Here is a 14,151-nt window from a genome sequence, read left to right as displayed (position 1 = left end):
CTCTTATAACCTGTACTATATACTGTATTCTCTTATAACCTGTACTATATACTGGATTCTCTTATAACCTGTACTATATACTGTATTCTCTTATAACCTGTACTATATACTGTATTCTCTTATAACCTGTACTATATACTGGATTCTCTTATAACCTGTACTATATACTGTATTCTCTTATAACCTGTACTATATACTGGATTCTCTTATAACCTGTACTATATACTGTATTCTCTTATAACCTGTACTATATACTGTATTCTCTTATAACCTGTACTATATACTGTATTCTCTTATAACCTGTGCTATATACTGTATTCTCTTATAACCTGTACTATATACTGGATTCTCTTATAACCTGTACTATATACTGGATTCTCTTATAACCTGTACTATATACTGTATTCTCTTATAACCTGTACTATATACTGTATTCTCTTATAACCTGTACTATATACTGGATTCTCTTATAACCTGTACTATATACTGGATTCTCTTATAACCTGTGCTATATACTGTATTCTCTTATAACCTGTACTATATACTGTATTCTCTTATAACCTGTACTATATACTGTATTCTCTTATAACCTGTGCTATATACTGTATTCTCTTATAACCTGTGCTATATACTGTATTCTCTTATAACCTGTGCTATATACTGGATTCTCTTATAACCTGTACTATATACTGTATTCTCTTATAACCTGTGCTATATACTGTATTCTCTTATAACCTGTGCTATATACTGGATTCTCTTATAACCTGTACTATATACTGTATTCTCTTATAACCTGTACTATATACTGGATTCTCTTATAATCTGCACTGTGTTCTATTTTACATCTCACTATGTCCTGCTCCAGTCTCTCCCCTGCTCCCCCCTCCCTCCCCCCTTTTCTCATGTTATCTATTTAGTCTATATTCCTATAGCAGGACAATTTATGGCCCATCTTAGTGTGAATTCTCCACATCTATTGTCTTAACCCCTGCATATCTGTGAGATGTAACCTGTGTCTTCTACCTGTGAGCTTAGATTTGCTTTGGACTTGATAAAGGGAGGAATCCCGAAAGCTTCTCTACAAAATGCTGTTAGTCCAATAAAAAAGGTATTACAAGATACTGCGACATTTTATGATTTGTATCTGCATCACTAAACTAGTACGGCTACTCAAATTTACTATATATATATACTTTTTTTTTTCAGGTAACAAGGCCTTGAAAAAAAAAGTGCAGGAACTCACCCAAGATTTCTAATACACCCCCCAGTTTGTGCAAAAAAAAAAAAAATGTCCAAGATAAAACTTGACATCCTGCATGGCTCCAGGATTCTTACAGGCCACAGGCATACAGCTGCCTATGGAGTATAAGAGTGACACACTGTAACAAACCCCCTCCTCATGTAATCTCCTTACTACTGGGGTGACACACTGTAACAAGCCTCCTCCTCATGTAATCTCCTTACTACTGGGGTGACACACTGTAACAAACCTCCTCCTCATGTAATCACCTTACTACTGGGGTGACACACTGTAACAAACCCCCTCCTCATGTAATCCCCTTACTACTGGGGTGACACACTGTAACAAGCCTCCTCCTCATGTAATCTCCTTACTACTGGGGTGACACACTGTAACAAACCTCCTCCTCATGTGATCACCTTACTACTGGGGTGACACACTGTAACAAACCTCCTCCTCATGGAATCTCATTACTACTGGGGTGACACACTGTAACAAGCCTCCTCCTCATGTAATCTCCTTACTACTGAGGTGACACACTGTAACAAACCTCCTCCTCATGTAATCACCTTACTACTGGGGTGACACACTGTAACAAACCTCCTCCTCATGTAATCTCCTTACTACTGGGGTAACACACTGTAACAAACCTCCTCCTCATGTAATCACCTTACTACTGGGGTGACACACTGTAACAAACCTCCTCCTCATGTAATCTCCTTACTACTGGGGTAACACACTGTAACAAACCTCCTCCTCATGTAATCACCTTACTACTGGGGTGACACACTGTAACAAACCTCCTCCTCATGTAATCTCCTTACTACTGGGGTGACACACTGTAACAAACCTCCTCCTCATGTAATCACCTTACTACTGGGGTGACACACTGTAACAAACCTCCTCATGTAATCACCTTACTACTGGGGTGACACACTGTAACAAACCTCCTCCCCATGTAATCACCTTACTACTGGGGTGACACACTGTAACAAACCTCCTCATCATGTAATCTCCTTACTACTGGGGTGACACACTGTAACAAACCTCCTCCTCCTCATCATGTAATCTCCTTACTACTGGGGTGAAACACTGTAACAAATTTCCTTCCATGTAATTATCTTACTCATGTGACATGTGACTTGTCTCCTCCAGCTCAGCCCCGCCTCCTCCACAGCATCACACAGGTCCTTCAACCACGATCTCTCCTTTTCCTCCACAGCTAAGCTCCGCCCCCAACATTTGATGGTGACATCATCCCAGGTCCTACATCTCCAGCATCTAGCAGTCCGGGTCAGGGGAGGAGATGGAGGGAGGGTAAGAATTATTCAGAGGTCGGTCCTGCAGGACTAGTATAACAGGGACGGCGTTCCTCCTCTGGAAAAAGCAAAGGAACACTGTTCCTGTGCGTTCCTGCAGTACTCGAGCCTTTAGCAAAGATATTTTTACATACGACTGTATACGATTTTTTGCAATCCGATTTCATCCGATTTTACGGTCTGATAATCGGATGGTTAAATCGTGATGTGAACCTAGCTTTAACTAGGAAGGGCATCATCCAACATGTCATGTCAGGAGAAATAAGGCACTTAACCCCTTAAGGACCAAGCCCATTTTCACCTTAAGGACCCGAGCATTTTTTGCACATCTGACCACTGTCACTTTAAGCATTAATAACTCTGGGATGCTTTTACCTTTCACTCTGATTCCGAGATTGTGTTTTTGTTTAATGTATATGTTTCTTGGGGAAAAATCATATACAGTGACCCCCTGACCTACGATGGCCCCGACATACGATCATTTCAACATATGATGGCCTCTCAGAGGCAGCATCAACATACGATGCTTTTGTATGTCGGGGCCATCGCATAAACGGCTATCCGGCAGCGCAGACTGCTTCAGCTGCCACCGGATAGCCGTTTACGGTGCCCCGTGTGCTCCGCTGACGATCACTTACCTGTCCTCGGGATCCGACGCGTCCTCTTCGGGATCCTCTGCATCGTCGGCGCTCTCCATCATCGTCATGATCATCATCACATCGCTGCGCACGCCGTCCCGTCATCCAATAGGAGCGGCGTGCGTAACGATGTGATGGCGGCGACGGAGAGCGCGGATGCCGGGGAAGCAGAGGCCTTGCCGGAGCGTTGGGGACACCCCAGGGACTCGCCGACAGCGATGGAAGGCGACATCCAGGGCAGCGGTGACGAACGGTGATGGTCCGGAAGCGGCGGGGACACGTGAGTATAACCTCCTATACCAGTGGTCTTCAATCTACGGACCTCCAGATATTGCAAAACTACAACTCCCAGCATGCCCGGACAGCCGATGGCTGTCCGGGCATGCTGGGTGTTGTAGTTTTGCAACATCTGGAGGTCCGCAGGTTGTAGACCATTGTCCTATACTTTACATTGCACGGATCCCTCAACATACGATGGTTTCAACAAACGATGGTCCATTTGGAACGGATTACCATCGTATGTTGAGGGACCACTGTACACTTATGGGTGCTTAAAACTGCTGCTGTTTTCCATACATTGCCCACTGACTTACATTATTAAAAAAATAATTAATAAATAAATAAAACGTACATAAACGTACATAACATACTTTTTTGGTGCACAAACTAGCGCAGTTCCTCGGACCTCTCCCCCACTGACGTTGGAGCAGGTGTTAAATACCCGAGCTCCGATGTGAGTGGGCGTATGTGCTAAGAAACAAGTGTGCATAGTGCAGTATTAAAAACAGTACAAAAGTAAGTTGGAAACATATACCGCTATGAGAGAATACAAACACCAGGGGTTAAACGAGACTGACCACATTTTAAATAAAAATGGCAAGGTCTATCTTATCGTTCAGCCCTAGTGTGCCTTGTGCTCCTGTGCGCAAAATCCATTCCGTGGCCATTTAGTGGCCAGTTTTTCAATCACATTAAAAACATATAAAGGTTGAGAATTTTAACAGCAAGTAAATAGCAAAGTGTCTTATAATAACATAAAGAACAGTTTAGTTTGGTGACAGGTACTCTTTAACCCTGATGTCAGAACCAGTTAAAACATAGTTCCTGCCTTTTTTCAGATATCTGCACGAATTACATCCTCCACATTTATGGTTCCCTACAAGTGTTTTAGTCTATATTCCTATAGCAGGACAATTTATGGCCCATCTTAGTGTGAATTCTCCACATCTATTGTCTTAACCCCTGCATATCTGTGAGATGTAACCTGTGTCTTCTACCTGTGAGCTTAGATTTGCTTTGGACTTGATAAAGGGAGGAATCCCGAAAGCTTCTCTACAAAATGCTGTTAGTCCAATAAAAAAGGTATTACAAGATACTGCGACATTTTATGATTTGTATCTGCATCACTAAACTAGTACGGCTACTCAAATTTACTATATATATATACTTTTTTTTTTCAGGTAACAAGGCCTTGAAAAAAAAAGTGCAGGAACTCACCCAAGATTTCTAATACACCCCCCAGTTTGTGCAAAAAAAAAAAAAATGTCCAAGATAAAACTTGACATCCTGCATGGCTCCAGGATTCTTACAGGCCACAGGCATACAGCTGCCTATGGAGTATAAGAGTGACACACTGTAACAAACCCCCTCCTCATGTAATCTCCTTACTACTGGGGTGACACACTGTAACAAGCCTCCTCCTCATGTAATCTCCTTACTACTGGGGTGACACACTGTAACAAACCTCCTCCTCATGTAATCACCTTACTACTGGGGTGACACACTGTAACAAACCCCCTCCTCATGTAATCCCCTTACTACTGGGGTGACACACTGTAACAAGCCTCCTCCTCATGTAATCTCCTTACTACTGGGGTGACACACTGTAACAAACCTCCTCCTCATGTGATCACCTTACTACTGGGGTGACACACTGTAACAAACCTCCTCCTCATGGAATCTCATTACTACTGGGGTGACACACTGTAACAAGCCTCCTCCTCATGTAATCTCCTTACTACTGAGGTGACACACTGTAACAAACCTCCTCCTCATGTAATCACCTTACTACTGGGGTGACACACTGTAACAAACCTCCTCCTCATGTAATCTCCTTACTACTGGGGTAACACACTGTAACAAACCTCCTCCTCATGTAATCACCTTACTACTGGGGTGACACACTGTAACAAACCTCCTCCTCATGTAATCTCCTTACTACTGGGGTAACACACTGTAACAAACCTCCTCCTCATGTAATCACCTTACTACTGGGGTGACACACTGTAACAAACCTCCTCCTCATGTAATCTCCTTACTACTGGGGTGACACACTGTAACAAACCTCCTCCTCATGTAATCACCTTACTACTGGGGTGACACACTGTAACAAACCTCCTCATGTAATCACCTTACTACTGGGGTGACACACTGTAACAAACCTCCTCCCCATGTAATCACCTTACTACTGGGGTGACACACTGTAACAAACCTCCTCATCATGTAATCTCCTTACTACTGGGGTGACACACTGTAACAAACCTCCTCCTCCTCATCATGTAATCTCCTTACTACTGGGGTGAAACACTGTAACAAATTTCCTTCCATGTAATTATCTTACTCATGTGACATGTGACTTGTCTCCTCCAGCTCAGCCCCGCCTCCTCCACAGCATCACACAGGTCCTTCAACCACGATCTCTCCTTTTCCTCCACAGCTAAGCTCCGCCCCCAACATTTGATGGTGACATCATCCCAGGTCCTACATCTCCAGCATCTAGCAGTCCGGGTCAGGGGAGGAGATGGAGGGAGGGTAAGAATTATTCAGAGGTCGGTCCTGCAGGACTAGTATAACAGGGACGGCGTTCCTCCTCTGGAAAAAGCAAAGGAACACTGTTCCTGTGCGTTCCTGCAGTACTCGAGCCTTTAGCAAAGATATTTTTACATACGACTGTATACGATTTTTTGCAATCCGATTTCATCCGATTTTACGGTCTGATAATCGGATGGTTAAATCGTGATGTGAACCTAGCTTTAACTAGGAAGGGCATCATCCAACATGTCATGTCAGGAGAAATAAGGCACTTAACCCCTTAAGGACCAAGCCCATTTTCACCTTAAGGACCCGAGCATTTTTTGCACATCTGACCACTGTCACTTTAAGCATTAATAACTCTGGGATGCTTTTACCTTTCACTCTGATTCCGAGATTGTGTTTTTGTTTAATGTATATGTTTCTTGGGGAAAAATCATATACAGTGACCCCCTGACCTACGATGGCCCCGACATACGATCATTTCAACATATGATGGCCTCTCAGAGGCAGCATCAACATACGATGCTTTTGTATGTCGGGGCCATCGCATAAACGGCTATCCGGCAGCGCAGACTGCTTCAGCTGCCACCGGATAGCCGTTTACGGTGCCCCGTGTGCTCCGCTGACGATCACTTACCTGTCCTCGGGATCCGACGCGTCCTCTTCGGGATCCTCTGCATCGTCGGCGCTCTCCATCATCGTCATGATCATCATCACATCGCTGCGCACGCCGTCCCGTCATCCAATAGGAGCGGCGTGCGTAACGATGTGATGGCGGCGACGGAGAGCGCGGATGCCGGGGAAGCAGAGGCCTTGCCGGAGCGTTGGGGACACCCCAGGGACTCGCCGACAGCGATGGAAGGCGACATCCAGGGCAGCGGTGACGAACGGTGATGGTCCGGAAGCGGCGGGGACACGTGAGTATAACCTCCTATACCAGTGGTCTTCAATCTACGGACCTCCAGATATTGCAAAACTACAACTCCCAGCATGCCCGGACAGCCGATGGCTGTCCGGGCATGCTGGGTGTTGTAGTTTTGCAACATCTGGAGGTCCGCAGGTTGTAGACCATTGTCCTATACTTTACATTGCACGGATCCCTCAACATACGATGGTTTCAACAAACGATGGTCCATTTGGAACGGATTACCATCGTATGTTGAGGGACCACTGTACACTTATGGGTGCTTAAAACTGCTGCTGTTTTCCATACATTGCCCACTGACTTACATTATTAAAAAAATAATTAATAAATAAATAAAACGTACATAAACGTACATAACATACTTTTTTGGTGCACAAACTAGCGCAGTTCCTCGGACCTCTCCCCCACTGACGTTGGAGCAGGTGTTAAATACCCGAGCTCCGATGTGAGTGGGCGTATGTGCTAAGAAACAAGTGTGCATAGTGCAGTATTAAAAACAGTACAAAAGTAAGTTGGAAACATATACCGCTATGAGAGAATACAAACACCAGGGGTTAAACGAGACTGACCACATTTTAAATAAAAATGGCAAGGTCTATCTTATCGTTCAGCCCTAGTGTGCCTTGTGCTCCTGTGCGCAAAATCCATTCCGTGGCCATTTAGTGGCCAGTTTTTCAATCACATTAAAAACATATAAAGGTTGAGAATTTTAACAGCAAGTAAATAGCAAAGTGTCTTATAATAACATAAAGAACAGTTTAGTTTGGTGACAGGTACTCTTTAACCCTGATGTCAGAACCAGTTAAAACATAGTTCCTGCCTTTTTTCAGATATCTGCACGAATTACATCCTCCACATTTATGGTTCCCTACAAGTGTGGATTTGTTCAGCCAGTTATGGTTGTTTATTTTGAACCTATTGTGGGTAAGGACATCTCCCAAGTTTTTGGCTTTTTTAAAAGGTGTTATCCAAAACCTTTGGCGGGTACCCTCTCCACTGCAGCCTCTCTGATAATTCATTGGCTTGTTTCAAAAATAACTTGTCTGTTCTATTAAATACTTAAATACTGCCCATATGGTACTGCAGTCTTAACATCTTGGGGATGGTAACTCTCGAAGTGCAGATAAGCATTACCCGCCATCGGTTTCCTATAACCTTCTGTGTGGAGGACATTTCAGGGTGAATTTCAAATTCATACTGTTAGCGGTATTAAAATAATTGACAAAGTCTGCAAAATCTTCACTCATCCCCGACCATACAATGAAGATATCATCTACGAACCGGCTATAACTTTTCATCCACTTTATGTACTTATTAGTTGTGGAAAAAATATAATTTTTCTGAAAAACCGCAACAAACAGATTAGCCAGAGTGCACGCGACAGGAGTGCCCATAGCTACTCTGCTAATCTGTTTGAACCAGGTCTCATCAAATTGAAATGAGTTGTTCGTAAGGATAAAAGTGAAGGAATCGCAAACAAAGTCAATAAAGGGAATTCAGGTAGAAGAAACAGACATGGTGCACATCTACAATCTTGTACAATCTTGTATAATGATCTGATTGCTTCTCAGCGTAATATCAAAAATGAACAGGTTGTTAGTATACATTTTTGATCAAAAAGTACAAGCCCACTCGCCACGTCAAGGCCACCTATTTAGAGTGGGTCTCTAATGTCCCTAGCATAAAATGGCGTAGCACTGGGCGGCGACCACCACCGCCGCGACACCAGTGCCCACGGGGGGGAAACGACCCACTGGCAGAGCGGCCCCAATGCCACTGAAACCAGTCTATGGGTTGCACCCCCCCACAGACACGGCGCCACGGCAGCCACGGACATCACACAGCACCACACCAGTGTGAACAAGGTGTAATAGCTCACTTACCATACTCTCCCAGTCAGACTGGGAGGCTGCTAGGAAAGAAATGGCCCTTGTGTAGCTAACTACTACTTATATAGGGTTGGGCTGAGGGGGTGGGGAAGAGTGCAGCACATGTTCAAACAAAAAAAAAAGGAGGGGATAGAAAACACAATGTGAATAAAGGTAGAAAAAACAGACATGGTGCACATCTACAATCTTGTATAATGATCTAATTGCTTCTCAGCATAATATCAAAAACTAACAGGTTGTTAATATACAAGATTGTAGATGTGCGACCGTGTCTGTTTCTTCTACCTGAATTCACACTGTGTTTTCTATCCCCTCCTTTTTTTTTTTGTTTGAACATGTGCTGCACTCTTCCGCACCCCCTCAGCCCAACCCTATATAAGTAGTAGTTAGCTACACAAGGGCCATTTCTTTCCAAGCAGCCTCCCAGTCTGACTGGGAGAGCATGGTAAGTGAGCTGTTACACCTTGTTCACACTGGTGTGGTGCTGTGCGGTGTCTGTTGCTGCCGTCTGTGGGGGGGGGTGTGACCCATGGACTGGTTTGAGTGGCATTGGGGCCGCTCTGCCAATGGGTCGTCCCCCCCAGCCCCCCCCCCCCGTGGGCACTGGTGTCGCGGCGGTGGTGGTCGCCGCCCAGTGCTACGTCAGTTTATGCAAGGGACGTTAGGGACCCACTCTAAATAGGTGGCCTTGACGTGGCGAGTGGGCTTGTACTTTTTGATCAAAAATGTATACTAACTACCTGTTAGTTTTTGATATTACGCTGAGAAGCAATTAGATCATTATACAAGATTGTAGATGTGCACCATGTCTGTTTCTTCTACCTGAAGTCAATAAAGGGCTGGCTCTTGTTAGATCTAGATAGGAGATCACGGATGCACTGGACACTTCATGACTGGGGAATACTGGTATAGAGTCTCTCTACATCTATGGAGGCCATAAGAAAACCATCTTCCCAGGTCATGTCTTCCAAACAGAGTAAAAATGCATTGATATCCTTCACCAAGGCCGGTACCTCTTTTAACAAGGGATGCAGAAGCCAATCTATGTATTTTGACAATGACTGTTAACCCCTTAAGGACTCAGCATTTTTCCATTTTTGCACTTTCGTTCTTTCCTCCTTAACTTTTAAAAAATCATAAAGCTTTCAATTTTGCACCTACAGAACCATATGTGGCTTGTTTTTTGCGCCACCAATTGTACTTTGTAATCACATCAGTCATTTTCCCCAAAAAATCTATGGCGAAACAAAAAAAAAAAATATTTGTGGGACAAAATATATATAAAAAAAAAAGGCAATTTTGTAACTTTTGGTGGCTTCCGTTTCTATGCAGTGTATTTTTTTTTGGTAAAAATTACCTTATCTTTATTCTGTAGGTCCATACGATTAAAAGGATATCCTACTTATATAGGTTTGATTTTGTCTTACTTTGTACTTACTATGTCAATCACAACTACATGCAGGAAAATTAATACGTTTAAAAATGTCATCTTCTGACCCCTATAATTTTTTTATTTTTCTGCATACAGGGCCGTATGAGGGCTCATTTTTTGTGCCGTGATCTGAAGTTTTTATCGGTACCATTTTTGGACTTTTTGATCGCTTTTTATTAATTTTTTAATGGTATACAAAGTGACCAAAAATACGCTATTTTGGACCTTGGAATTTTTTTACGTCTATGCCATTGACCGTGCGGTTTAATAAACTATATATTTTTATAGTTCGGACATTTACACACGTGGCGATACCACTTATGTTTATATTTATTTTTTATTACATAAATGGGGAAAGGGGGGTGATTCAAACTTTTATTAGTGAAGGGGTTAAATCACATTTATTAACTCATTTTTTTTACACTTTTTTTTTTACTTGTATAGCCCTCATAGGGGACTCTAACATGCAATACCTTCATTGCATACACTGATCAATGCTATGCCATAGCATAGCATTGATCAGTGTTATCGGCGCTCCATTGCTCCAGCCTGGATCTCAGACATGGAGCAATCGAGCGACGATCGGACGCTGAGGAGGAAGGTAGGGCCCCTCCTTGTGTGTCCTCAGATGATCGGGACACCACGGTTTTGCCGCGGTGATCCCGATCAGCCCGACTGAGCTGCCGGGAAGCATTTTTTTTACATTTTAGATGCAGCAGCATCATTTCTGAGCAAGGACTGAAGTTTAGAGGTGTACTTATGTGTGGGATTAGTGGAAAGACGTTCATGAGTGCTTGTGCCTACCATGAATGCCTTCCCCATCTCAAAATCAATTTTATCTCTGAGATATTTATCTCTTTTTTGTTCCTTGATAGAGATTTGTCATTTTAATACCTTTTGTTCCAACTTTTGCAATAATCCTTGTCTTTGTGTTTCCAGCATTCTGGTACGAAGCTCCACTTTGGCATGACCTAGGGTTTCAGTCACATGTGAGTACTCCAATTCAATGCGTTCCCGTATCAACTTTAACATATTGAGGGAATTAAGATGTATTTTCTCAAAATTCCTCTAGGAACGCTTGATCATCAAGGAATTGAGAGTGCTCCTTATAATTCCTTAACCCTCTGGGCAATCTACCGCACTCCTCGTATGATTTCAGAGACTGCACGGTCCAGAAAAGCCGCATTTCTTTCTCGGCTAATTGGCACACTTTATGTTCCAGATCTTTAGTTCTTAATGTCTGTAGAACATCATTGGATTCACATAGCGGAAAAAACGTGCCGGCGTCCTCTCTCCCTGCCAAAATAGCACTTTCAGTAGGATTAGTATCCATATGTGCAGCTGTGTCTGAATCCATTCTCCCACAATGGGTGATAAGGGTTGCTGCCGTTGAATGCTTTGCGTGCTCAGAGCTCGCGTGGAAAACTTTTTTTTTAGATCAACTGGTGCCAGAAAGTTAAACAGATTTGTAAATCACTTCTATTAAAAAATCTTAATCCTTTCAGTACTTTTTAGGGGTTGTATACTACAGAGGAAATGCTTTTCCTTTTGGATTTCTCTTATGTCACAACCACAGTGCTCTCTGCTGACCTCTGCTGTCCATTTTAGGAACTGTCCAGAGCAGGAGAAAATCCCCATAGCAAACATATGCTGCTCTGGACAGTTCCTAAAATGGACAGCAGAGGTCAGCAGAGAGCACTGTGGTCATGACATCAGAGAAATCCAAAAAGAAAAGCATTTCCTCTTTAGTATATAGCCCCTAAAAAGTACTGGAAGGATTAAAAAATTTTTTATAGAAGTAATTTACAAATCTGTTTAACTTTCTGGCACCAGTTTTCCATGGGAGTACCCCTTTAACACCTGCTTTGACGTCGGTGGGAGAGTGGTCCAAGGCAGTGCGCCCAAAATAGCTATCACTGCCAGCGTGGGCGGTGTCCGTGCTCTCCCTTTGCCATGCATGTACCTTTTGGACTTTCACAGAATAAACCTTACCTTTACTTCTGGAACCTGGTGCCATTCATCTTCTTTCTTGCATGTCAAAGACTGTTATCTCGTGGATTTGAGAATCCCAGTATTTGAAGGTTGCGGACTGGTATCTAGCTATCTGCACAAAAGGAGGGTTTGTTGCATGGAAAGCCGTAGTGACGTGGAGTGCCGAGCGCTGTCTCTTTAAATGGCACAAAATAAAAGGGACTGTAACGGAAAAAGAAAATGCAGTGTGAACCCAGCCGTAGCATAACATTACAGAACAAACAATCTCAGACTCCTTTCACACTATGAAAAGGACCCGTTGTATAACACCCGTTATAAAATCGCGGGCGATCGCGGGGTAAAATGGCCATTAGAAAAGCCCTAACTTACGTTAGCAAATCCCATTATAGTCAATGGGATTGTTCTAATACATGTTTTAACCCGTTCTCGCCCGTCATCCATAACGCACGTTATTTTAGGATGGGAGATAATAGCGGGAGAAATAACGTGTGTTATGGATGACGGGCGAGAACGGGTTAAAACATGTATTAGAACAATCCCATTGACTATAACGGGATTTACTAACGCAAGTTGGGGCTTTTCTAATGGCCATTTTACCCCGCGATCGCCCACGATTTTATAACGAGTGTTATACAACGGGTCCTTTTCATAGTGTGAAAGGAGCCTTAGGCAATGGTTGCACAAGATTACAAAATGTAGCAAGATTTTGAAATGTTATGCAGAATGTGGCCGTAATAATCATGTGATCTGACCAAGCACAGGTATAGGAAGAACATGCAATAGAGGAGATTGCGGTAGAATATTGTTTTCTGGTCATGAAATGACATTATGACACTGACGGATTGGAATGTCATTGATAAGTCAGTGACAAACAGGACTGAGCGGTTATTCTGGATGTCAGGGGGGTACGTCATAGAAGCCAGTCTGACAAAAGAGGGTGTAGGCAGAGTAAGGAGAACATGTGCGATGGTGGACATAGCCTCCAGCTGTTGAAAACTACAACCCCCAGCATGCCCGGACAGCCTTTGGCTGTCCGGGCATGCTGGGAGTTGTAGTTTTGCAACAGCTGGGGGGGAACCTGGTTGGGAAACACTGACTTTTAGATTCCCTCTTTCTTTCACTGATCATAGATCCCCAAAAATGCAGCGCCCTCTGGTGGCTGCCTCCATAGAACTTTCATGTCAGAAAGAACAAGAGCAGTGGACCACATCAGGGGAGCAGGGACAGGCGAATGTTATTGTGTAGTCAATACTAATACGGCACGGTAAGGCTGTGCTCATGCTTTCTCAGTTTCAACGTTTCTATTAAAGTGCATTTAATTTTGCTGTATGGACAAAACAGACGTCAACTGCACCATTGTGTACACCCATAAAAGTATACATTACGATATATTTTTTTGCTATAATGTACGCCACTGGGAAACGGATTATGATGTATAGTATACAGCAGCATCCATTTTTACTATCCGTTAACATATACGTTTTTACCTATAAAACATATCGCTTCTAAGGGCAGCAATAATGCAGTGTGAACGCAACCTAACTGGTAAAAACGTCTCCAGAAACTCTCCTAGGTGGGTGTCCCAGAGGTGGGACCTGTATCTATCACACGTTTAGGACATATCCTGTGTAACCTGTAACAAGTGATTGCCATAATGATTGCATATCCCTTTACAACTGTTTATGTACTCTCTACCTTTTATTTATATGGGTATCCTATGCGTTCCCTAACAATAACATGCCTACTATGTAACAAGTGCAGTCTGTGTTAAAGGGGTGCTCCGGTGGAATATATATATATATATATATATATATATATATTATTTATATATATATATATATTATTTATTTTTTTTTTTTTTAAATCAACTGGTGACAGAAAGTTAAACAGATTTGTAAATTA

The 14,151-nt window shown here is 42.9% G+C and overlaps 2 protein-coding genes across 4 annotated transcripts in view; one reads left to right on the top strand and one right to left on the bottom strand.

Annotated features, from left to right (window-relative positions):
• The window catches only part of CPNE3 (copine 3), a 102,536-nt gene extending 90,086 nt beyond the window's left edge, over positions 1 to 12,450 (bottom strand). For all 3 annotated transcript variants that reach the window (XM_056522282.1, XM_056522284.1, XM_056522283.1), the window contains exon 1: positions 12,250 to 12,450. The gene's annotated coding sequence lies outside the window, so the exon portion shown is untranslated. The remainder of the gene's footprint in view (positions 1 to 12,249) is intronic.
• Positions 1 to 14,151, top strand: part of RMDN1 (regulator of microtubule dynamics 1) — a 69,723-nt gene that overhangs the window by 28,543 nt on the left and 27,029 nt on the right. The window contains exon 2 of the mRNA XM_056522287.1: positions 11,197 to 11,246. Within this exon, the coding sequence (XP_056378262.1) occupies positions 11,197 to 11,246 (50 nt within the window). The remainder of the gene's footprint in view (positions 1 to 11,196; positions 11,247 to 14,151) is intronic.

The sequence above is a fragment of the Hyla sarda genome, chromosome 5 (assembly GCF_029499605.1).
Source record: "Hyla sarda isolate aHylSar1 chromosome 5, aHylSar1.hap1, whole genome shotgun sequence".
Taxonomy (NCBI): Eukaryota; Metazoa; Chordata; class Amphibia; order Anura; family Hylidae; genus Hyla; species Hyla sarda.
This window is presented reverse-complemented; position numbering and strand designations above follow the sequence as displayed.